Source organism: Anarrhichthys ocellatus, unplaced genomic scaffold (genome assembly GCF_004355925.1).
Source record: "Anarrhichthys ocellatus isolate YVR2014 unplaced genomic scaffold, GSC_Weel_1.0 scaffold21, whole genome shotgun sequence".
NCBI lineage: Eukaryota > Metazoa > Chordata > Actinopteri > Perciformes > Anarhichadidae > Anarrhichthys > Anarrhichthys ocellatus.
The window spans coordinates 1588076-1614149 of NW_022280051.1; the positions used below are offsets into that span (position 1 = coordinate 1588076).

At 41.7% G+C, this 26074-nt stretch overlaps 1 protein-coding gene across 5 annotated transcripts in view; it reads left to right on the plus strand.

Moving 5' to 3' along the window:
• Positions 1-25907, plus strand: part of iqsec3a (IQ motif and Sec7 domain ArfGEF 3a) — a 79061-nt gene extending 53154 nt beyond the window's left edge. For 3 of the 5 annotated variants that reach the window (XM_031859148.1, XM_031859150.1, XM_031859153.1), the window contains 10 exons: positions 1644-1805; positions 6125-6247; positions 9341-9507; positions 11337-11476; positions 14432-14557; positions 15655-15754; positions 16190-16348; positions 18147-18239; positions 18537-18580; positions 22255-25907. In XM_031859148.1, the coding sequence (XP_031715008.1) occupies positions 1644-1805; positions 6125-6247; positions 9341-9507; positions 11337-11476; positions 14432-14557; positions 15655-15754; positions 16190-16348; positions 18147-18239; positions 18537-18580; positions 22255-22812 (1672 nt within the window). In that variant the 3' untranslated portion in view covers positions 22813-25907. Of the gene's footprint in view, positions 1-1643; positions 1806-6124; positions 6248-9340; positions 9508-11336; positions 11477-14431; positions 14558-15654; positions 15755-16189; positions 16349-18146; positions 18246-18536; positions 18581-22254 lie in introns of those variants that run through there. The other 2 variants (XM_031859151.1, XM_031859152.1) reach the window with 2 other exon arrangements.
• Positions 25908-26074: the final 167 nt, after the last annotated feature.

A 26074-nucleotide genomic window follows, 5' to 3' on the forward strand; every position in this document is an offset into this window, starting at 1 on the left:
CCCCCCCCCCCCCCCCCCCCCCCCCCCCCATCTCTGTCCTCACATTCCTATTCCCACACATCTGCTCTGTCTGGTTTTCCTCCAGCCTCCTCCGTCTATCCTGCCCTTTATCCCCTCTCCTCTCCCCTCTGTCCCGCCCTCGCCTTATAAACCCATTAGCTGTGGTACACACACACACACACTGCTCTGTTATGTAAAGGCTGTGGTTTAAACACTGTATGGAGACTGGAGAGAGGGAGAGCTGTGGCATTGATGCAGTAGCCTCCCTGGAGCAATTCTCTTCTGTGTCTAATAGGGTTATAAATAGTTACGATATAACTCCCTTGTTCATACGTAACTTCTGCCATGCAGTCAGCTGAAAACTATCAGCAAGACGACTGATGGGATCATAGGAGAGGAGATGACTTTCAAAAGCAGTGATTCATGGAAACCAATGAGATGTTTCGGCAATTTTAGGAAGGCATGAGCATGGAAGCACTCCTCGTTGTCCAGCCAAATAGATGCTCTCATAGACTACTCACACATCAAATCTGTGTTAGCTTATGTCTGCATATAAATGATCCTGCCGACGGTTTTGCATGTTTTGGCTGTAGTCGAAGAAACAACCTTGTCTGCCCACAAGGCGCATGTAGGTGAACAGCTTCTGCGTGCATTAAGCTAACCCTCCTTCATAAATTATTAAGAGAAAAAAACCTTTTAAAACCAATAAAAACAACTTTTAGAATATCTTCACTCAGAAGTTACCTTGTCCTGCTTCAAAGTGAGCCTTTCCTTTTGCCAAACAGCAGCTAATGTCGCCACAAGGGACAATTTCTGGTTTAAATATAGCGTAAGAGTAGCGCTAGGCTTATTGATGTCAGTTACACAAAATATCTATTTAGAGTTTGCAAACATTACTAACTAACTCCAAAAGCTCAGGTCATACCAGAAAAAAAGTAAGGCTGAAGCAGCAAAACAGTGTGTTTTATTGCTTATGATGATACTGTTCACTGTTTTCAAAACCATATTACATTTTTAGGTTGATTTTCAATTCTCCAGGTAGTCAATGGATGATATCAATTTTTTGGTGTGGTTTTAAAATCAGCTTGGAGTGGCCCGACAGAGGTCATTTATCATCAAAGTAATGAAAAATCCAAATAAAAGTCACCGACATTGACACATCTTAGACCCTTTTCATTCCAGTGTACCTGGGAACGCCTGTGTGCATATGAGCAGGGATTTAAGGCTGCATCCCAGATCAGACATTATGATTCTGGCAGTGTCCTCTGATTTTAGCAGAGTGTCAAGCTGTTTAGCAGTTGTTAATGAATGTTGCAACTCAGCATGGGAATAAATACAGATGAGGCTGTGCCCAGTGTGTTTTATCACTTTTAGCAGTCTTCACCTATACCGCGCAGGTATGCACAGTAAGCACCCGACATTTTCCGACCATGACTCTTATTACCCCAATGCAGCTTTTTAAAAAAGAATGTATTATGAAATGTCCTTAATGTTCTTTCAGCATTCATTAGAATAAATAAATAACAAACAAATAAAGGATCTACTTTGTCATCTGTCACAGTCACACTACTAATACCAATATTTAGGACAGACTCCTTCCGCTCATTCAGTCCCTTTCCTTGACTCTGGTTTGTTTGTTTCAGAAACCCGGACAAGGGCCTTCAGTTCCTGATCTCTCGAGGCTTCATCCCAGATACTCCCATCGGCGTTGCCCACTTTCTGCTACAGAGGAAGGGCTTGAGCCGACAGATGATAGGAGAGTTCCTCGGAAACAGCAAGAAGCCCTTCAACAGAGATGTCCTGGAGTGAGTAGCACACATTATTTCTTGAGCACGTTTTAGGATCATTTACCGCTCCTCATAAAAAGAGGATTCTCCTTTCTAATCCCTGCATTTACTGGGAGATCAGGGGTCAGGGGTCAACTGCAGAGAGTTTAGCACGAGGAAAATCCTCAGCTTTACTAGTCACAATACTGTATAGTGGTGGTGGAGTCGTGTTGATACCTGAGCCCAACTCCATTTTGGGGTCAGATGATTCCCTAAAAACCTAAACGTAAAACCTAAATTATAACCACTTTTGTCAAAGCTGTCATTTTTGCAGACATTGACATTGGATTATTATATTTCATCTTAGTGAACAAACTGAAGGCAAGCTGAAATTAATGTGTCATCATCCAACAAATAAGTCCTCATATCGCTTCCAGTTGTAAATCTAGGTTGACTTGTGAGACGGAATTGTGGAGGAAGGATAACAAGCTGAAAAGACCTTTCCTGCCCTTATTTGTTTTTCAATTTCTTTTATCACATTGATATCTGATAGAATATATATTGTTTTTGAGATTTCACAAGATTTCATAGGAAAATTAAGCTCCTGGTATTTTTACCCGTGGTGTTGGCTAGTGCCATCTTTAAATTTGATCAAAACCACCAGTTAAGATCAAATGATTTAAAGTCTGTGCCTTTAATGGGGCACAACAGTGATATCACATTGTACCTTGAAAAAGGTGGGAGACTTACATGAGACAGATTAAAACTTGAAACAGCAGATGCCCAAAGACTTTTAATTCGTATATGGGGCAAGCTCCAAAAGCATTGAATCCTACACTTCCCATGATGCACCTCATTAGTTGGTTTTACCAGGGTTCTCAAATTACAAGCTTGAGGGCCAGAGCTTGCCTTTTAAATATCCTTGGATAATTAAGATTTCCTGACTCTTAGTCCCTATAGGGCAAACTTAAAATAGCTGGATCCTTAAACCCCATGATGCAACTAATAACATTTTTTTTCTTAAACCGTCAAGCTCGGACAACGAGTTTATTTTCTCAGACTCGAAAAATCTCCGCCACAGCCACAAAAACATGAGTTTTTCACATGAGTAATACTCTTTATGATTAGTTATCATGCAGTACAGTGTGTTCTTTACAGCAGAACAAAAATAAACGGGAAAGAAAATACACATTAAAGCAATGGGGTTAGAGATGCCTCCTTATTTTATGACTCATCACATACATGTGAAGACACTGCAACACACACGTGCACACATGACTCACACCCCCCTGTAAGTGTCATTCCAGGTCATTAACCTGATGGGCATTCTTTTCTTTGAAGTTCTTTCTCTTTTTTATCTTTCAAGAACTTCCTTACTTCATCTCAGTAATTGTCTTTTTTTATTCTATTACATTCTCTCATTCAGCAATTACTCGGGAATTTGCATATCAACCCGGAGGACGTACCGCAGATCTTTCTTTTATCCTCTCTTTTGTCCCAAGTTATCAAACCTAGAACACACTTTTAGTCATTGCAAGGGCAGACATACCCACAGCACAGCACTCTGCCAAGTTGTTCACCCCAGGCTGCCCTCATATAATATCCATATTACTTTAAATGGACGCCGTCATGGCTCCAAATACATTGGATTAACAGGATATGCCTCAAACAGCGGAGATGTACCTCAGCGCAGGTGACATTGGGACATATAGATGTACATATATTTTCCTACAGTGCAGTCATACAGTGGAAGTGACGTTGAAGAGGAACCTGATAGCAGAGTACAAAGTGTGTGTGAGAGCACTTTCCATAAAGTGTTGTCACAGGAGAGCGGGTGAGGGATTGCAGTCTAATGTGAAAAAATCTCTCATGTTGATTTATTGAGCTTGAATGTGTGTGTGTGTGTGTGTGTGTGTGTGTGTGTGTGTGTGTGTGTGTAAAAGTATGTGGCTTCTGTTTGTGTGTATGTAGGGAGGGTGTGAATTCATGTGTGTCTCCATCATGTTGCCTCCTGTATTCCTGAATCTTCCTCCTCCTCCCTATCGAGCTGTGCCTCGTCCTCTTCACATTCCTCCGAGCATAAACAACAATAGTTAAAACGTCTCAAGTAAATTAAGCCAAATTGTGGTTATAGATTTGGGTTCCAAGAAATGCGGCCCCCCCGAGGAGCCATTTACCGATAATGTAGTGTACTTGTTTAGCAGGAAAAACAAAATCTGTTATCAGACTGTCATCTGCTCATTTGCTGCTCAAAATATGGCTCCATCTGGTCCGCTGTTTCCTTTTATTTGCATTATGTGTGCATGTGTGTGTACCTGCCATTGAGCTTTGTAAACACACTTTAAGCCCTGCTATGCAGACAGATGTGATGTGTATCCCCTCGCCAGGTACAGTATACAGATCCAGAAAGTGTATGCGTGATGATAACAGTATGTGTATACACACATTGTGGTGTTAGCTAAGTGCGTGTGTGTGTTATTATGTTTGAGTGTGTATGAGAAGGAGGTGGGAGGGGGAAGGAGAGGGCTGATGTACTTAGGCTAGAGAGCATCTCGTCTGACGTTACATAAACAAGGAGTGACAGCCGGGGAAGAGGGGAGAGAGAGAGGTGGTGGTGCGAGGAAGTGAGTCATGAAGAGGGCGATGAGAGAGGCTCGGCAGTCAAGGGAGTTGATCGAGTCTGAGGCAGTGTGTACTATAAGCTTTACCTTTCGAAAGCATTAGGCTGATTAGGTTTTCTAAATCCAATTACTAGTGGAAAATAATACACAGTTTATTATCAAAGTGCCAGTTGTATTAGTATACGTGTTAGAAGTGGCAGCTTCCAGTATATTGTACGAATAGCAGTTAATTAACTAACAAAGTCAACACCAAATATGCATTTAAAATAGTATTACATATGGAAATATGACGATGATGATGTAGGAGGGTTGGATTTAGGGTCTGGAAAGAGGATGGGGGCTGAGGGATGAGGGGATGAAGGATGAGGGAGGAATGGATGGAGGAGAGCAATGTTGACTGGTTTCAGCTGGAGGCGGGAGGGTACCGGGGCGGTCGAGACTCAGAGTGTAGAAGCAGTCTCTTCGTGAGCACTGATTTTTCGGTTCTTCGAACTCGAAGGAAAGAAATGATGGAGAAAATAAAAATAAAGTGGTCTGAATGGGGAAGGTTGTGAAAACTGATTTAAAGGGGAAGTGAATGACTCAGGTAATATTAGTTGCATACATAAGACAAGTAGTAGCAAGAATAGTAGCTGTGGTGGTAACGGTAGACCTATGTAGGTCAAATAGCAGTAATAGTACTAGTGGTGGCAGAAGTGTAGTAGTTGCAGTAGTGGTGACTGGAGTGAAATATATAAGACTGCTAGGTGTAGTTCTTGTAATACTCGTGTTGGTGAAACTACTAAATGAAATAGTATAAACTTCATGGTATTTTTGTTGTTAGCAAGTTTTGCAGTGATCTCATGTCGTGTGCAGACTCAGCTATCTGTCTCTTTTCTGCTGAAGCAGCATGTGTCACAGTCAAGTACCCACCTCATTAACTCGCTTTGTTCACAGTAATCCATCTTAATGTGATGTGTGTGTGTGTGGGTGTGTGTGTGTGTGTGTGTGTGTGTGTGTGTTTTCTGTAGTCCAACAAACAGAAATGATCACTACATTCTGTATTTTTGTGAAAAATAATTTTGAGATCAGCAGCATCATCTTTCTTTGAACCATCAATGGGCTGATAATAACCGAGGCAAAGATGATCCTGAGCTAGCGTGGATAGGTTTGGAGTGCCGCATGAAAGCCGGCGATGAGGGTGTTGGAAAAAGACTTTAATTTCATAGTTTGATTATCATTCCACTTTGTACCTCGGCAGAACACCTCACATCAAAGCAAGGGAAACTTTAAAACCTTCCAACTCGTTCCTAAAGTCACCTTTCACTTCAAAGCCTCATTTCACCTCCAAATTGCCCATGTTGTATTTATCCACCTGAGGTCATTGGGCAGGATATTTTGCTTTTTTAATTAAAGTCATTAAGCCGGGGCTGTCAGGTAATAGGGAGGATTTTCGCTCTGAAGGATTGTAAGCGTGCTGTGGCACGATGAAGATAGCCGGGGTCCAGTCTAATCCCTGGTGCGTGGCTAACAGCTGCAGTAAGCAGAGTGGTGCTGTGACTGGGGGGGGGGGCAGATGAGTGGACTTTTATCTTTAGGTGTACATCCACACATCCACCAATGTCACCAGTGAAGGGGCAGCCTCTGCCATCATGTCGATATATCGCTCTGAATTTTAATGTTTTCCTTTTTTCCCCCCTGTGTCTTCCTTTCCACCGCTGCCTCCATATTACATCCATTCCTTTCTGTGCTCAACAGTTGTGTGGTGGATGAGATGGACTTCTCAGGCATGGAGCTGGATGAAGCACTGAGGAAGTTTCAGGCCCACATTCGTGTCCAGGGAGAAGCCCAGAAGGTGGAACGCCTTATCGAGGCCTTTAGGTAATTATAAAAGCGGTAGCTGCAGTGAGAGTCTGGGTTCATCTCTCAGTATTCTGCACATAAGCGGCCATTTCCAACATCTAAATTTGGGTGTGTTTTTCTTGTATTAAACTCTAACCGTTCCTTGTTCCTTAAACCTTTTCCCTGATCCAGTTAAAAAATGGTGGAAATAGATTTGTCCTACTGGTGTCATTTACTTTGTACTATTATGTAAATGTGTTGATATTTGAGCGGATGTAAAAAATGAAATGATACACTCAAGCGTTACCTCTTGGCCAAACTCGTCTTGCAGGGCTTTAAGATGCAATTCACAGGTTGTTTGATCATGAAATATGCCTACATCAAGTTCTGAAGACGTGCCGAGGAGAGGTACAGATGTGAATTTGTGATTTGTGAGACGTGAGCTCAGGCTTCAGTCTCTTTTTCATCAAAGAGCGCTGTATGCCTGACAGATACACAAAGAGGGAACATGAAAACAACCTAGTATGACTAGATTTAATCAGAAACAAATCCACAGCCATACACACAAAAAGAGACGCGTGGACATGCACACATAAGCCCCTCAGAAGTAATGGACAAATCACAGACTGAACATGGGAACATAAATACGCATGAATCTTGGTGACACAAGTATGATCTCAGCAGTCAAGTCACACAGCCTCATCTCAACAAACACTTTTTTTTCCCTTTCTGCGACAGTATAATGTTGACAATGCAGCCCCCATCTATAGCCAGGGAGCGTGTCATTTCTATCCACGATTTGCGGCAGGGAGACAATTGGCAGTGCAGCTGTGGCTCTGTGTGTTAATGCTAACTGTTTGCCGTGGCCCCTCTGGAGTAACAACCACCTGTCACTGCTGTCGAGGTGCCCAATGAGGAGAAAAAACGCCAGCATTGTCTGTGGGCAGAGAGGTTGGCACAGGTAAGGTTTGGACATCAGGCTGGCTCTGCGTGATATCAGGAGTGAGAGAGTGAGAGAGAGAGAGAGAGGAGGAGGGGTGGGGTGATGTGGGTGAAGGGACACAAACTGGGAACAGGAAGGAAAGAAGGGGAGAAAAAGGAGAGAGGAGAGGGAGGACGGTTTATAAATAACCAGCGTTGCGTAACCGCCACTGCCTCTCTGTGCCTGCCTCTCATGCTCCTGGGCTTTGATATGCCTCCAAACACACACACACACACACACACACACACACACACACAGAGAAAGAGAGAAATCTCCGAAGTAAGTGAAGGGGATTTGAAGCAGCAGTGGAGAAGAGAGAGGGGAAAAGTGAAAAACAGCCAGCAGCCTCAGTATCTGCTGCGTCAGTGTGCTAATAAATGAGCAAACATGAGCCGGCTCCCAACGCTGCAGATATATTCAGTTTATATTTTCATGTCTGCATTACAGTGTAGTATCCTTATTTACTCACCCTGCAGTCACAAACACTTGCTCTATTTTTTATTATGGTTATTATAAATAAAGATCATGCGACATGTATAATCTTGCACCATCCTCACAGAGTACATAATGACTGTTGGATTACCCCCATCTTTAGCGATCTGTAACAAAAAATTAAATTAGTTTGGAAGACGGCAGCATGTGCCAAATTTGACAACAGCCAAATCCACTCGCTGAGCAGCAATTTTTTGTCGTTTTACCGCCTTGTTGTTGTTTTTTGGTTTGTCATTTTGTCAATGTCTGTCTGCGCAGAGTAACAGCACACTTAGAAAGCAGCACACATTGAGGCTTTTCACTGCACGGTGCTATAAGGATTTCCAGACAAGATCATAATTGCTGGTTGCTGTGGAGTCACGGGTTTCAGACACTGAGATATGAATAAGCATCGGTGTGAAGCCCTATGATTACCAGGCTAAAACATACTGGACACCACAAGTACATGTGAAAGCTGCTGCTGCTATAAGTGGGGGGGACACAATTAAATCAGAGGCTCTTCAGTAAAAAAAAAAAAAAAGTATATACCAGAAATATAAATGTTATTTTCGTCATTTATATAGATCACTATCTAGCAAATAAGTCATGGTTAAACTGGTTATCAATGCTTCCATAACAATGTGCGTATACCAAAACAAGAGCCATATTAGATTCCAATGATGCGTCTCAGTGGGTCTGCAAAAAGGTGCTACAGCCCCAATGGAAATAATGACTTATTAAAGTAACAATTAGAATACACACGCCATCACTGAGCCCACAGGGTCCACACACACACACACACACACACCTTCTCCTCTTACTCTGTATAGTCTGATTACTCACACACAGTGGATGTTGTTCTATTGTATTATTCATTCCCTAACCAGGAAGTGTCCATGCCCTTCACAGAGAAACACATTCTCTCTCTCCTCTGGGCACTTCTTTCTGAAGCACACACCAGAAGTAGGTGTCTACAAATCTGTTAGATTCACAGTCCCCATAACCACAAAACGTAGAGGCATTTCCATTCTAAACCTTTTATATTTACGAGTGTATTTTTATTTTTTTTGGGGGACCTACATTAAAATGAGCATGGCCTCTGTCGCGTTCTTTTGCAGAAGTACCAAAATCAAGATGTTAATATTTCAAAACTTAGTATTTCTTCTCTTCGTCACAGTAACAACCCGCATAAATCCAGCAAGCAGGCCCATAAATGTCGGAGGATGTTTAAATATGGCATCGGTGAAGGTTGTGTGGGTCGACATCCTACTAGGCATAGTGCACGAGCCATATAACCATCCAATCCAGAGGGTTCATTGTTGCTGAAAGGCAGCAAACAGCTTCAGATGAAGCCACGAGCAAAATTGAAGCCGTAACTCTTATTTCTGTGCGACACTCTGATGCTCAGCTCGTGACAAGGCATTCATCAGCATGTAATGTGTTGAAGGATGCATTTAATGTTTTAGGATAACATATTATGTGTCTTTTTCACATCTTATCCTTTCCTATCTGTCCTCTTATTCCTGTGCTTTATATATTTCATCTCTCTCTGTCATGTCTACATGTTTGTGTCCTCTGCCATGACTCACATATATTACTACCTGCCTTCATCCCTCCACCCTCCACTTTCTTTACTCTGTACTTTTCTTTTTCTGTCTCTACTTCCTTTACACCAACAGTCAGCGCTACTGCATGTGTAACCCCGATGTGGTGCAGCAGTTTCACAACCCAGACACCATCTTCATCCTGGCCTTTGCCATTATTCTGCTCAACACCGACATGTACAGTCCAAACATCAAGCCCGACCGCAAGATGATGTTGGAGGACTTCATACGCAACCTACGGGGTAAGTGACACAGCATGTAAGCTCGTCTGTAGAGGCTCATTAAGGGAGTTAAAGTGACAGAAATGAGTTGACATAATCGGCTCATGTAATGTTGAATCGTTTTTAGGTGTGTTTACGTGCTTGTGTGTCATCAGAGGTTTTCTGAGTATTATTATTATTATTATTTTGTGACTATTTCCCAAAAATCAGTAATACTCAATAATCCTTCAACAAGATGAATCAGTGAAAGTGAGTCCAACAGTGTTTGGATCTGTGTTGAATCAAACCTCCCTGCATAAATTCAGGTAATAAAAAGATAAGGTAATATTTCTATCCCTGCCGGCCTTGCTTCATGCATTCACAACTCATAGCGACACCGGCAGAAAGCACCTGTAATTCTTGTCTCCCCTACGCAGACAGATGCTCATTCGCCGACCGTTGAGGACGAGACAGGAGCGTCGTAGTCTCGCTCTCCCTCTGTGCAATCAATCAGGGAACGCTGAGGTCGATGCAGAACAACTTTAATAGATTCACCCAGACTGTTCCCCACAATTAGATTAAGTTGAGAAATCAATTTCGGCATCTTATGCAAATTATAATATGCCACTCTCTCTTGGACTCTCTATTTGTCTTCTGCTCAGTTTACTGTGTTTTCTTATCTTGTTTTGTCTCGGTCGTCAGAATATCATTTGGTTTGTTTATTTAGCCGTGTTTCCTTGTTTATATTCTCCCCGATTCTTTATCCTCTTTTTCTTTTCTCCATCACGTCTCTCATACACACGGACAGAAGAATAACTCAATCAACTAATTGACTAAGGTGAAATGCAATTATGCACCAGAAACCAATAGTAATGAAGAACCATAGAACATTCATTATCTCAATTAAAACAGACAAAGTCGGTGTCAAAGCTATTCCACAACGGGCCAACATACCACAACAAACCAGCCTCTACCATAAATTAATCCTTTATGTCAGCTCATTGAAAAATGCAAATTGCAGTGTCTCAGTTACTGGATAGAGAGCGTGGTCTCAGATTTACTCTAAATTCAGTTCACCAGTTTTTCAGCTATTTAGTCATAAATCAAACTATTAGACAAATGGAATTTTTGACATGTTGATGGCGCCACTTGAAACCAAAGTTACTGAGCACCATGGCTGTCAAAATGGCATCTCAATCCATTCAATATTTGAGATATTTCAGTCTGGACCACCAACCAACCGTAATCACCATGCAAAGAGACATAAAGCAGTGAAGTCGTGAGGAGTGTAAGGAAAGAGGCATTCGGCAAAAAAAGAAAGTCACTTATTTATCTGACCCCCCCCAGGACATCTCCTCCACTCCCTCCGACTCCATAATGTGTAGCGGTGTCCCAGGGTGCCTCACTGTCACCGCCATCACTTGTGGCGGCTTCATTTTCTCCAAAACACATCCTGCCCCATTGGAAACGCAATGTACCACACAGCACGGTACAGCTGTGCGGATATAATGGGGAGCATCTCGAGGGCAACCTTTCAACCTAATGACATGCAGCTCATACCTGCGTCGAAATGCCACGGCCTTGAACTGCACTGTATTCCAGACAGAAAATCTTCTCCGTGTGTTAACCTGTCACTTGCCAATTAACCTCCTCTCACACTGCCTTCTGTCATTACTTAATGGAGACAGTGAAAGATAAAATTTCAAAGAAGTACAGACGAGGAGAGACAGAGTTCTCCTTCGCTCTGAATATTGAATTTTGTTACACTCTCAAGTCAAATAACGAGGCAAAAACAAACATGCGTCAGCACAATATGTATATTAAAAGTGATGTGTGTACTTTGTGTGTAAACAACCTATTTCACATCTTAGGTGTGGACGATGGAGCAGACATCCCGAGAGACATGGTGGTGGGAATCTATGAAAGAATACAACTGAGGGAGTTACGTTCCAACGAAGATCACGTCACCTACGTCTCCAAGGTTGAGCAGTCCATCGTAGGCATGAAAACAGTAAGGACACACAGACACACGTAATGCATTCCTTCGCCCTTAAAGTACAACATATCAAACCATTACCTTTGCTTTGCTTTGACTAAAACCATATAAAACGTTAACCTGCATTAGTTGATATTTTTAGCCACTTTGGGGAGTGCATCAAACATTTACAAATTGTTAACATGGCCACCTGACAATTGTAAATACAGTCTTTTTAACCTATGTTTTTGGTCTTCTCCTGAGGGAAATATCTGGCTATTAAGCTGCTAAATGCTTCAAAATGTTCCCCAGCTAGTCGCTAACTTTGTTTATCTGCTGTCTTCTTAGCTTGCTAGAATAGTAAGCAAGATTAAATCACACAAAAACATGTCACTCAGTGCATGCCAAGCCACATACTAATTATTCAAGGCCTTATCAATACCACCTCTTAGTTGTGTTAGCAGAGCACATTTATTAGCCATTAAATGTCTCATTACCTCAGGTCATCACTCCAGCTGGATACGTCATTAAGCACCGCTATCATTAGAGTCTTCTTTTTAACGGTTTAAGGTTGAAAGGTTGGTCAGTGCACATGAGTAATGTAAGTGGTTGAGCCACTCTTTAAACACTGGAATGTCCTTTAGTTAAGAGTCCACTACAGATATTCACTTGTGGCTATTGTTTTCATTCACCCTGTGAATATTTCTGTGCAAAGTTCAATATGTTTTAGACTACAAGCAGTAAGAGTAAGAGTCAGACGCAAAGGCTGACATATTTAACTTTATAATTGACTGAATACACTGATTCATGTGGGAATGGGCTTCGTGAGCACACTCACAACACTGAAAGGCTTTTTTTTTTTAAATGATTCAACAGTTCAGGGAATTATTTATTTGATCCTTTATTCATGAAATATATACAATATATCAAAATTGCTGATTTTCTTCCCAAACACTAAAAACATATTGTGTTCACATTAGGGGTGTCTCGCGATATATCATTGGCGATAACCAAGATGTTTAAAAATGAAATAACACTAGATGATTTTGGGCTGTACAAAAATAAATTGAATTGAATAGACTAAAATGGTTACCTGCTTGTACCTGCATGTTAGCATGTAGACATTAGCATTTAGCTGAAGGAGCTGCTGTGCCCAATGGCTATAGACTCAGTCTTGTTCTTATGGAAGAGACAACATTCTTAATGGTTTAAAAGATGCTGTCAAACAAAAAATAAAAAGATCAAGGAACCATGAACGTTTGGATGAATCTCACTATAAATGTACTTTTAATTAGTTTTAAATGTAATCTTCATCATTCCTTGTTTACTTTCAGAATGACATTGGAACTATGACATTGAAAATATTTTTTTTGGGGGCTTTTACCTTTCAGTGTGTCTCAGTGATGGATGAGTAGCCATAGGATGACAGAGGGAGTGTTGTCATAGCCAAAACAATGATGGATTGTTGTGACAGGAAGTGACTATTGCTGCCTATGGCAGCTGTCTGCCATAAAAAGACTTAGATAAAGTTTCCTTTGCAGAATTATTGTAACAGCCGGTGTGAGAGTCCCTAGATGTGGATTTAAAACACATTCAAAAAGGGAGTGGTTCACATTAGAAGAGATTTCGCTGAATATTTGATGACTTGATCAAAGACATAAAACAACTTTTCTTGAATGTGATGAAGTGATTTTACATCCAAGTGGTTTTAGGGTAAAATGTCCTTAAATAATTGATATGGGTAAGATTTGTAGAATACATTTTCTTTAGTCATACAATTGATTTGCTTAATTTTATGACTAACTCTCTCTTGTCAAACTGTTTCCTAACAATTGACATTAGTGTAATGAGAAAGCTGGCGGGAGTCTGTAGACCCTGCAGTGATGACAGATAAGAGCGTGAGAGAAAGAGAAAGGGGCTGTGTGTGTGTACTCACCGCTTTGCAAATAGTCCCCAGGGAGCAGAGGGAATTAAAATTGGAAAACCACAAAAACAAAAAAGATCGGAGGCCACGAATGGATCTATTTTATCCCAAAGTGGGGAACAAATGTGATCCAAAATGGAGACAAGTGAGAGAGAGAATCGTGTGAGAACATGATTTGATCGGTCTCGGACATTTTTGTGGTGTAATCTGGTTAAACATCGAAAAGCACTTAGGTCGAAGAGGAGAAGCGCAGCCCTCCAGCAACACAACTGCAGTGTTTTGTAAAAATACCAAAACAACAACTTTATAATGGACCTCCGGGTGTAGCGTTTCCACCTTTCGTCTTTAGTTGCCAATAACTAAACAGCAAGATGTATACATCGCAAAAAGTACAACACTCAATTTGACAGTAACTCATAAAAGGTTCTGCTTGAGCGACTTGTAGCAGGAGAACTCTTTCAGAGCAAGACTTCGCTCCTCCTGCTCTCGGGTTGCTCCAGCTACTAAAAGTAAGTATCGAGTAGGTATCTCTGCTTACTAAAAGTAGGTAGAGCACGCATCGTCAAACCTGCTCATGAATTTAATTTTCCTCAAATACTAAAATGAGACTTTTTGCTTGTTCTCATCTAATCAAATAGAAAGGTGAGACACTTCAGTGCAAGTAAAACTACAAAGAGCAACCCCAGCCCATGTAAACCTGCATGTATGCCCATGTTCTCCTCAGGGGAACACAATTGAAACAACGTGCTGCCTCATCCTTATCTCTTTTTTTTTACTTCTTCTTTTTAAGGACAGTCTTTATGTCACCAATTTGTCTCAGCAAACTGTGTTTAATGGGGTTTTTTACTTCAGTCTCAGCTTTTAACCCCAGTGAATAATGTGTAGTACTCCAGCCAAAAGACATTTGTCTTAAAAGTCTCCCGGTTTCCCTTTAATTCTCTTTCCCCTGAGGGAAAGGTTTTATCTGACGGGAAAGTCTCTACTTCTTGAATGACTTTCAAGCTTCAGAGACACTTCATCTGAGTGATTGAAGCTTTCCTTTTACCTGGATGTGTCTTTCTCTGCAGGTTCTCTCTGTCCCTCATAGAAGACTGGTGTGCTGCAGTCGACTTTTTGAAGTGACTGATGTCAACAAGGCCCAAAAACAGGCGGCACACCAGAGAGAAGTCTTCCTCTTCAATGATCTCATCGTGGTTAGTATACGATAAAAGACAGATTCAGAGTAATAATTCATATTTTTCTTATAAACGTATCTTTATAACCACCCCAAAAAGTGTTGTTTCTGCTGCAAACAGTCAATCTTTAAAGCTGCTTATTTTACACGTATAGCTGCAATGCACCATCTCCTACCTCCACTGTGAGCTCCCTCTCTTCCTCGATGTTTCATCAGTCAGTCCCCGCCGGCCCTTTCTTTTAATAATAGATGGTAGTAAATGCAGTTTTGCAGTGCACTCATAAGCAAATATCTGTCCCCTACAGAGCAGCTTCAAGGGCCAGTAATAAAGTTGTTTTTCACAGCACAGATAAGTTAATCATTCAGTCCAAAGTTTTGTAGATTGGAGAATTATAAAAGGTTTAATGTTGGGCATAATTAACGTGCCCATGAGGAGGCACATAGGGGTTATCCATCCAAAGTGTTTAACTACTCTCATAATTATGTCAAATGTTGAAATCAGGCCAGCGAAATGCAGCAAAAGGAAAAGAAGCATTGTTATTTCCCACTCCCCTTTCTGCTTAAGCATAAAAGTAATTGGTGTAGCTGCAGGAAAGGGAGATTAGAAGGACAATTTTTGAAGTAAGAGGTGAAAGGAGTCATCTTCAAGCATCACAATGGAATTCTGTTCATTGGGCACTAAAAGCTAGCGGTGCGATTAATTCCAGGGAGACGTTTTCTCCTTACAGCGTTGAGACATTAGCTTGAACATGTCAAGTAGTTTTTAATGTGTCAATGCGATGTATTGGTTAAACACGTACGGCTCGCCTGGTAAAACAGATTTGCCTCATCTTTCTCTATCTGGAAGGTCATTCGATGAAAAAGCTCCGTAACATTTAAATACATCCTGACATAAACTCGCCATGGTGTTGTTTTTCAAAGAGCACTAGCACACAATCTGATACACTTTGAAACTTATATTGTTCATTAATATTGACTCTATTTGAATTATCAAAAAACGTGTTCTTTCTGAGCTTTGCTATACATATCAGTGGACCATTAAAAAAAGATTTCCGAACACTGAGCTCTCTGTCGTTCAAATTGTCGCCATTATTCTGGTTTCTCGTTGTTTTGCAGATCTTGAAGCTTTGCCCAAAGAAGAAGAGTTCTGCAGCCTACACGTTCTGCAAAGCAATGGGCCTACTTGGCATGCAGTTTCACCTGTTTGAAAATGAATGTAAGTCATAATATCTTTCCCTGCAGACAGCTGCCGTGAAAAAACACTTTGGACTGTTACAAAACAGAGGAAAGTACCTCCAAGTGGAATTGAACAAGGGGGTCTAGGTGTTATGGCTGTATTCGAAATAGGTTAAATATTTAACTTATTTTTATTAATGCTTCATTTTTCATATTCGTGATGACTTTCCCATAACAAAATCTTCTCACGAATCATTACTTTTCAAAATGTAATCATCCCAACCCTCTTCAGTCCACGCTGCATGCACAATTGAGTGTTTTCCTACAATATCTCCAAAAAAGGAGAAAACAATGAGTAAACAAATGTACATTCAAAGGTATTTTGCCTCTAGTATTAAACTCGCTGATTCTTTGCAAACTGTTCTTGCAATGTCTCTTGTTACTGCTATCTCAACAACTCTTCTGCGCTCCCCAGACTACCCTCATGGCATCACCATCCTCTCACCTTTTGGCTCAGACAAAAAGCAGGTACTTAACTTTTGTGCCCAAAGTGCTGAGGAGCTGCTCAAATTTGTAGAAGACCTGAAGGAATCAATCGCGGAGGTGTCGGAGATGGAGCAGATACGTATCGAGTGTAAGTGTCTGTGTTTATGGGTTTTTTTCTCCATATTACAATGAAAGATTAGAGACGCGTACATTAGACTGGAGGCTGCCAATTAGTTGGGTATGTGTGACATAGAAGGTCCATCAAGTGAAATGTGTGTGAGAATCCTCCTCTGGCAATGCAGCCAGCGTCACATTTTGAACCAAATCAATAATCTCACATCTTGGAAAATGGGAGACTACAGTGGAGTCTAAGATGTGTGGGAATCAATACGTCCTCAGATAGTACACAAGAGTCAGAAGTCATCCTTTTCGTTTTGTGATATCTGTTAACTTGTGTAGGTGCAGACAGCCTTTTGCATTTTCTTATCTTTGGTGCACTGCAGCTCAAACAGACTGCAGGGGGGCAGTAAATTGAAGGTAAAAAGAGGCCAGGCATCTGAGTTGTTTGGGTCTGCGTGCATTTGAAATTCTCCAGACAATAAGACATGCGCATACTTAGACCTACACGGAGAACCAGAGTACCCAGAGCCGGGCTCCTGCCAGTGGGCCTCAAAGAAAGCCTCCCTGCTGGTATTTGACGCAACCCTTCGCAGAGGAGGGAGGGCCAGCAGCCCGGGGAGAGCAGGCAACAACATATTGGAGACAGGCAGTGGTTGACAGACGGAAGTTATTTATGTCAGTAGAGTGGAGCAACGGTAGACAGCTGTGCGCAATTTAAAACAACACACACAAATAAGAACTCATGTTGAGACATATTTGTTGAAAATGCATGCACAGAAAAACTTTTTGCAAAGACGGGGACAAAATTTAGAACAAGAATGATTGCTGGCACTTGCACAGAAAAACACCACATCATCCTCTCTCCTCCAAGGGGTTTGTAGTGTTGGCACATTAGCAGACATGCCTGCGGCTGGCACACTTATGTTTGGGCTTTCCCTCTTTGAGATAGGATGGAGAATTTGCAGCTTCTGTTTCTATGGAGGTGCATATTTTCCTGCATTGCGATCTTTATAATGAGGGAAATTCCTATTGGCTGTACTACAAATGCAGATGTGCATGCACTTCCGTGACAGCCTGATTCAACGGCAGCATATCCTGCGGGGGAAAATCACTATTCCAGCATTGACAACAACTGCCAACGCTGGAAAGCAACCCAAAAAAGGACAAAAAGAGAGTCTGAGCTAGCCTCACGGTGGCTAAGACAGTTGCTTGGGGCGAGTGTCATTCTCTCTCCATCTTTAAGAGGTTAGTCTTCTGCGTGACAACCACAGTTGGCAGAAGGCTAAACTCTTACTGGCAACATTTTCTGTCCATTTCTGAAATTAAATGAATGACAAGTACTTGTACTGTATGAAGCATGTGCATATGTCCCTGCTCGTCTTGTGGGAGGGGCTTAGGGGCTTTTCCAGAAAACTGCCCATTGAATTACAATATCATGAAAGATTACTATGGATTTTTTGCCCAATAATAACCTGCCTCCCCCAGTTTTAAGGTCGCATTTGGCAGTTTTGCAGCTCAGAATTAGAATGCAGCGCAGTGTTGGAGACAAAACAACATTTAGTCATCGTGATTGGAAATGACACGTAATTACCATCAAGTGCGAAGTGTAATTAGTAAGATGGCAAGTTGTGTTTTGAGATTAGAGGAGACAGTGGGAGGGGAAGGCAACGAGAGCGGGTGTGTTCAACATTTGAAAGAAAGTAGACTTATGCCGATTTAATGTTGTTAATCTTAACCATCTACGTCTACCGCCTGTCTATCTACCTATTTTGCGCTCTGTCATGGTGTGGAAATGATGGATAATTTTTGTCTTCTGCTCTTTGCAGGGGAGCTGGAAAAGCAGCAGGGAGCCAAGACACACTCAGTAAAGAACAACGGCACACAGCTAGAGCTGCGCGGCAAACAGGGCTCCCCATCAGGTGTGTGTGAGTGTGTGAGCACCGTCGCTTTTTCATTTTAAAACCTTGTCCTCAATTGCATTAATTTAAATTTTTATGAATTATTGAATTGGAAAAACACATTTATATTTTAAAAAGGGGTGTTACCGTTTAACAAATCTTGTATTTATCGTCTGTTGGTTGGATTGATATGAAGTGCCTTATTTTAAAGTGTATTTCTTGCTCTTAAAAAACATTTTAATAAGCAGTTAAGGATAAAATTACAGACATTTTGCTGCCACTTCTGTCTCTTTTCCCTCCCTTTTTTTGTCCGTCCAGGAAACCAGGAGATAGATGAAAGAAGTGGACACAATGCAGTAGAGGTAAGTACTTAGTTATAGGGCCATGTCCCAAATAACAGGTAAGTCAGTACAGGGTGTCAGTATCAAGGTAGGATGAGATAGGAATAAACCCCAGGACTAGTCATATCTTTCGGGCTAGAGGCGTCAAGCAGCAGTGGGTGAAGAGTGGATGAGAGAACGAGCACTGCTGGGTAAAGTGCTGCGAGTGTGTGAGGTAACTTTGCCGTACAAAAATTAAAGATGGTGGGTTTGGGGAAATTAATAAAATTAATAAACTCATAACCCATGAACAGAAAACACATCAGACTCAGAGGCTTAAATATCTAAAAAAGGAATAGGTTGTAATTAGTTTCACAAGCTCAGGCAGAATTGTTGACTCCTTTTCTGGCGTTTAAAATAGCAAAAAAGAAAGAAGCCATCATTGCTGAAAGTAGCCGAGGACATGTGTGGAATGCATGTGTGTGTGTGTGTCTCCGTGTGTGTGTGTACCCATGTGTAGCACCAAGACCTTAATAAACACAGTAACATGCGGGCGGATAAATTTAATGCTCATTTGACCTAGAAACATCACCTCTCCACCCCTCTGCCAGATCTCTGGGGGGAAACTTCTCGTGCGAACATTTCATGCAAGCAATAGAGCAAGCTGAACTACAGTACCCATGGGGCTTTGCAATTACCATCCTAGTGGCATCAGATGACCTTTTCCCTCGTCATTTCTCCGGCTGTGGAGTTGAGGGGCGGGAGTGGAAAAACAAACAGACAGGGTCTATTTGACACTCAGTGGCTGTTTAATTTCACACAGCTCACTCTTAATACTGCAGGCTGTAAATCTGTACTCAGGTGCTGGTTAGAGCAAATGGACATATACATCGCACTCAAACGGTTTTAAAGCCATACACGCCTGTAGAATAACAATAATTACAGCAGAGCAAACGTGCTTTCATTGCTGACAAGAGATACAAGAGATACAAGAGATATTTAAAAGACGTAAAAAATATATATACATTTATTTTTTAAATGTGCAATGGCTCTTTTATGCATACAAGTGCTTTCTCTCTCGCTCGCTCTCTCTCTCTCTCTGAGCAGCCTTTGGGTCCTCATAATAGGGAGCGATGATCAGGCCAATCTTCAAGGTTGTCTGAGCTCCCTTCACCAGCCGCCATCCCCTCTGCCATGCAGCGTGCAGTAAATGTCAGTGGCTGGTGGGGAGCCGTTAGCTGTCCAAACACATTTATCTTGGATAGCAGGAGAGAATCCTGCGCATACTAGAGGCGTGAACAAGCAAGCTTCTATAAATCTGAAGAATTAGATTGTATTGTCTCCCTCAGAGCAGTCTGTGCTGTAGTTTGAATGTGGCTAAAGAGTTTCAACACAGTCAAGGTGTAATTCACACATCCCCCTCACTTTTCAAAATCCTTTTCATCCCTTGTTTTTTTTTTTGCTAATCTGCACCCTTGAAGACACAGTCATGGTAATACACTGTCAGTCAGCAATACCAGTGACGTGTTAGGGCACACTTTTAAAAGGATAATGTGTTTTTACATACAAAGCAAAACCAAACACAAAGAAAGCCATCATCACAGACATGACAGGCAAACAGACTGCTGCATATAGTTGCCCTTTTTAAGCTTTACTTTACACCTTGTTTGTTTGATCTGCACTCATGTGAGGACAATAAGTTGTGGTTTTACAGGGAGTTACATATATGTAACTCCATTTATACATTTTAGCTATAGCTAAAATGTATTTCTTGTCAATTACTCCCTATGCTGTTTAGTGCACTATGGTTACACATTTCTGTGTACCTATCGTAGTGCATATTTTTCATTCCACTGTGGACGTTTTTGAGGGCGCTATGTTGTGCATAAATCTCACACTTTGGACAGGTTTGGTCTTCTGTCGTGAAAAAAAAAGTTTTTTTACTTAAAAAGTAAACTTTTAAAAGTCAACAGAAGGTCAGCGAGATCCTTCATTCTTCATCTAAAGTTCTTCAGAGCTCATTGATACTGTACTCTTAAGTATATGTGCCAAGCTGTCAAGGAGAAATAGTGGTTTGGCAGATTGAATAGGAGCAAATGTTAATGGAGTTCTTTCACACAAGAGTTACATCAGCTCCTGTAAGAGAAGGAGAGAACGCTGTAAGCCCTTTCTCAAGTTCAGATACTTTACATTGAAAGTCCATTATATTGCAGGTGAATTGCCGTTGACCTTATTCACACTGTCGCTATTTTGAAGAGTTTTTGTGGGAAACTTTATTCTGACTGACGTCCTCACAGAAGGTTGAAAGTTAATTTAAAACTAAGATCTTTCGTCAGAAATTTACAGCGACTATGAAGAACCACGTTAGTATGGAGTCAGTTAGTCAGCACATTTACAGAGCTGTAGACTCGCGTCAGACTCTAACTAATCCTATAAAGACGTGAGACTTGGTTCAAAAGACTTGTTTTTGAAGTATCACAAATACGTTTCTAATCAGAAGTCCATACAGGGAAGAGGATAAGGGTTGTTAGTTGGGACTGCTCTTGTAGGCTTTTTAAGGCAATTAGCTGCTGTGTGAATACTAATGCAAGTAGCCTGATCTCTCCCAAAATTCGGAGAAAAATTCGGCTAAAAATAAAAACAGGCTGTTGTCAAAATAGTTGATAAACTTGCCTGCTTTCTCTTGGTCATAATCTTCTCCTAATACGTAGATTATTCTCAATTGAATTGGAATGCATTTAGTTATATTGACTCTACTTAACAAACACTGTGCTAACCCTAGCTTTCAACTTGCAACAAATATTAAAATAGCGTCCCTGATGTTTTATGGTTGCTTACAATTTTTACATTACTTTTCCCCACTACCCATGATATGCATTTCAGATTGTGCTCATTCCATGAGTTTTGACAATGCTTCTTATATTTTTTGTTTTGGCATATATGCTTTCTGAGAACGGTGTTGGAAGCCTGACTTGTTTCCTAAAATAGGCGACATAAGAAGAATTCAGGAAAGGTAGCCAACAATAAAGGAAGACAGATAGCAGAGAATAAACTTTGAGGGAAGAAAACTGTCTGCAGAAAAACAAACTTTGACAGAGGGAAAGTGTCTGCAGAAAATACAGAGTTGAAATAAATGTGACGTATGGAGGTTTGCATTCTGATGAGTGTTACCTGTGGACGTCTGTGGTTGTCAGTCTCTGCTCACCTCCTCTCCTTCCACCTCTTCCTATTCTTCGTATGACCACCGTCTTTGTTCTGGTTTCCCCCGACCCCCCCCCCCCCAAGTCTCCTTGTGTCCGCTGTCACCATAGCGCCAAACAGTGGTTTGGAAGGGAGACACAGGGGCCCTCAGTGTCCCCTTTGGAACCACCGGGCCCCTTCTGTAGCGTCACACCAAATCTCTTATCCCCATTCCCCACCGCTCTCCTCCACCTGACCACAGTCACACACTGGTGTTCCCAGCATCCAATCTGCACTGTTCCCAGTACCTGTGGGGTGGAGGGAGGGGAGTTTGCAGTAGTCACAATATTTTTACACTTCCACCGACCCCCAACAACAAAGCCCCCACGCATGCCCTGTGTGTGTGTGTGCTGTGCGTTCACCAACCCCCCATCCCCCCCCCCCAAAAAAAAACAAAAAGAGGGCTTGACGGATTGTAGAGGAGGAACCAGTTTTATAACATTTGATGCTGTTCTCTTGGCTGTTTTCTAAACTAGGTGTCAATTCACAACAGGCTTCAGACGTACCAGCTCAGCAGCAGCAGCAGCACGGCTCGGAGTCCCGAGAGCGTGGCCCTTCTTAACCACCAGGGGGAGCTGCTTTTCCAGCAGGGGCTAACCCATGGGCCGGCGCCTCCACCTCAGCACCCGCAGCTGCAGTCAGCGGCAAGCACCCCTGTCCACCACCTCCACCTCCAGCAGCACCACCAGCCGGCTGTCAGCATGACTGACCTGAGGCCCGAGACACTCATCCAGTGTCAGCAGATCGTCAAGGTCTTCATGCTCGACAACAGCGGCCACGGACGCATGGAGGCCTTCCTCAGCCAAACGCCCACACACCACCACTACCAGCATCACCACCACAGCCACCACCAGCTCAGTCAGTCGGCCATGTCCACCCCAGTCCGCTCGCCGGACTGCTCTCATGACAACGACGGCCACCAGCCCCCGCTGCCTCCCCCACCACCGCCTTACAACCACCCTCACCAGTATATACCCCCCGACCCCCGCCTCAGTCTACACCGGACCCCAAGTGGCTCTCGGAGCATGGTGTAAATAAATTCATGAGTATTGTCACACTGAAACACACACTCCCACACAAACCCCACCCCCTTCTCTACCTATTTAACAGTACATAATGTACATATATACATACAGAAAGAGCTATAATGAAGAAAAAAAAAATCTCACTTATATGCATATATTTAAGGAAAAAATAAACTAAAAGAAAAAATCAAGGTTTTAAAAGAGAAAAGGAGAAATAAAGTGCATATATAAAATTTTACTTGATTCCACATGTATTTTGAAATATTATGTAGTTTTAACAAATTTCTATAACTTTTTGTCAGTTTTAACTTGCTAAAGAAAACACAGATATTCAGTTTCTGGATGGATTCCTTCTAGTTCCGGTAATGACCACCACCAACCACAGAAATGGACTGTGCCGGCTGGACACACTCCAAGGACCTTCCGCTTCTGTTCGCTTTTATCATCCCAAACCTCATGCCTACTGTGCTGTATGTGCGCGCGTGTGCATAGTTGAAACTTACTGAAAACGTGTGCCAAAATACATAGCCTCCACTAAACACTGACTCCTTTGCACTCGACTTAACGCTAGGGCTAGAAGAAAGAAAAAGAAATTCCTTTGCTTTGAAAAAAAATAGTCCTTTCCACGCTTCTCTCCCACAGGGAGCACAAAAAAATGAATAACAAAACTGAACATCCGCTCCTCTGTTGTGTTGTGGCTCTCTATCATCAGAAAACACTCAACTGTCACTCTCCATAGATCATTCTACAGTGAAGTATGACAGGAAATAAAGGCAACCAATCACACAGATTTCTGCCAAACCAAAAAGTCAGCCCAGGATGGTCCTGTTGATTGTTGTTTGTCTTTTACTCTTCATATTTAATATCGCCAACGCTTCCCACGAGTTCTCGCCACATGTTGACGGTGGGAAAGTCTTTTTGAAATCGTCGAAGCTGCTGAAACCACTCTCAGACTTTTCTCAAACTACAACCATTCAAATGTAATATATGTACACTGTGCTGTCATCTGTGGTTTATGAAACGCTTCTTAGCATTTCTTTTTCAGGAAGTCACCATGAATTTCCATGAAGATGCTTCTGCTACAACTGTTAAATGTCAACATCTGTGTTTATTCTGATTTGCGTAAAGCATAATTCCACCTTTGTGTGTTTTCTGTCGGTGGATAAATGCAAGACTGGGTCCACCCACAAAGCACCCAGACACTGTCTCTTTATGTCGGTACAACTCCCAGGTTTTGTTTCAGCTCCTTGTGACTTTTTCCTCTTCCCTCCTAACCTTTCAGTCTGACATTTTTAAAAAGGCAAAAACCACAGAGGCACACACACACACACAGCTTGGATTGCAAATGCTGGCATTAATGATATTGTTTGTGCTGTTGGCTTGTCTGCTTTAAATACGAACGGGACAAAAAGAATGCATTATCTGATCTCTTTTTCTTTCACCCCAGCCTAGATTGTAAATACCACGTTCAAGTAGTGTCGGAAAGGACAAGCAAGCTACCTTTAGCCCCTTCAAAGTGCTATTGCCCTGTCACGCGTCCTTCATTCTGAAATAGGTCAGCGACTGCATCAGCTTGAATTCGTCCATCTTTTAAACATAAGGCCCCACCAGATACTGTGGAATGGATGTTCATTTAACTCTGCTCTCATCTGACCCCACCTTTCTGATTTGTTGATTTATAATCACAGAGGCAACGCAGGGAGGTCTCCAGCTTATCTTTCTGTCATTTTCCACTCACCCAGTGGAAAGACAGAGGTTGCAGAAAAGAAACAGTCTGGCGGAGATGGTGAGCGTGTGTGTGCGTGTGTGTATGTGAGCACTTGTACAGCTATCTTTGTGAGGACCAATAACAGTTTTAGACCTTCAAAGGCCCGTTTGAGGGTTGAGACTCGGTTTTAACGTTCAGGTAATAATTAAGTTTAAGTTAAGGTTGGGGTAAGGGTCGGGGGTTAGGCATGTAGGTGTGATGGTTAAGGTTAGGGTAAGGAGCTAGGGAATGCAATATGTCAGTAACAGGTCCCCACAAGGACAAGTACAAGGTTATGTGTGTGTGTGTGTGTGTGTGTGTGTGTGTGTGTGTGTGTGTGTGTAACTTTCCCAAAAAACAAATCTGACCTCTCTCCCGTTCATTTTGGTAATTCTTTTGTTATTATCGTTCACCACAACAAAAAGAAATAGCGCTTTCAAAATTAACGACGGGCTTTTATGACAATTTTTATAATGTTAGTGGCTATAAAAAACACTGAAGGTTATGCAATACATTTCAGTAAATAACATCAAAAGTTCTGATATTATGGATTTTACACTGATGGATGATTATTGTATATGATTCCTGATGCATTTGTTTAGATCAACATTCACATATAATGTGATTCTTCTCTCATGCATGCCATCAGTTTTGGAGGCCTATTGAACTCCGATTCCCAAAGGTTTAGCATTTTTTTGTGCATGACTGACTTTGATGTGAGCACGCTCGCAGGAGAAGACAGATGTTTCGTTTGAGGTTGAAAAAAAAAAGAAATTAAAGCAAACACCCCTTCGAACAGATAATGGATTCATAATGGCAAATTTGAGGCTTCTATTTTGCCAAACAGTGGCTATTTTTGTTCTTATGTCTTTCACAACCCTTTCTTTATGGTTGCACAATTTTCCCTACTTGACAATGTGTGTAAGCATTTTGGGAGATAGACGTCCTGTGTGTGCAATAAACATGAATACGAGGCACACTGAAAATCATAAGTTTATGTTTGAAAGGAAACCAATGTAGCATTTTGGGAGTCTAGCATATGACGTGGAAGCGCAGTAGTGGCTAACTTTCTTAACTGAGAAACTGACAAAAGGGCTCTGCCATACCAGTGCACCGCTTCATGAATGATACGTGGATCTTGTCTGGCTCTTCAACACTGTGTTTGCTCATACTAGTTAAAAAAAAAAAAGAATTACAAAAAGTGGACATATTTATGGTGAAAACTATGATGAAGACAGGTGGAAACTGAGTCTAACAGATATGAACCATCACCTCCCTCAGTTGGCTTTGAACCCCTCTCTACCTGTCCTTTCAGTATATCAACATGCTATTAAAGATGATTTAAGTCTATTCACAACAAGGGTTTGCTTTGGTTCTTGGATATTTTTTTAGACCTACTGTGAAATTTTTTTTTATCGTGCATTGCTCCATGAACCCATACTCATATCAGCTAACACTTTCATTTTACTTCAGAAAGTGGAATTAAAATGTATCATTTATAAGACAGGTTTGAACCAATTAATT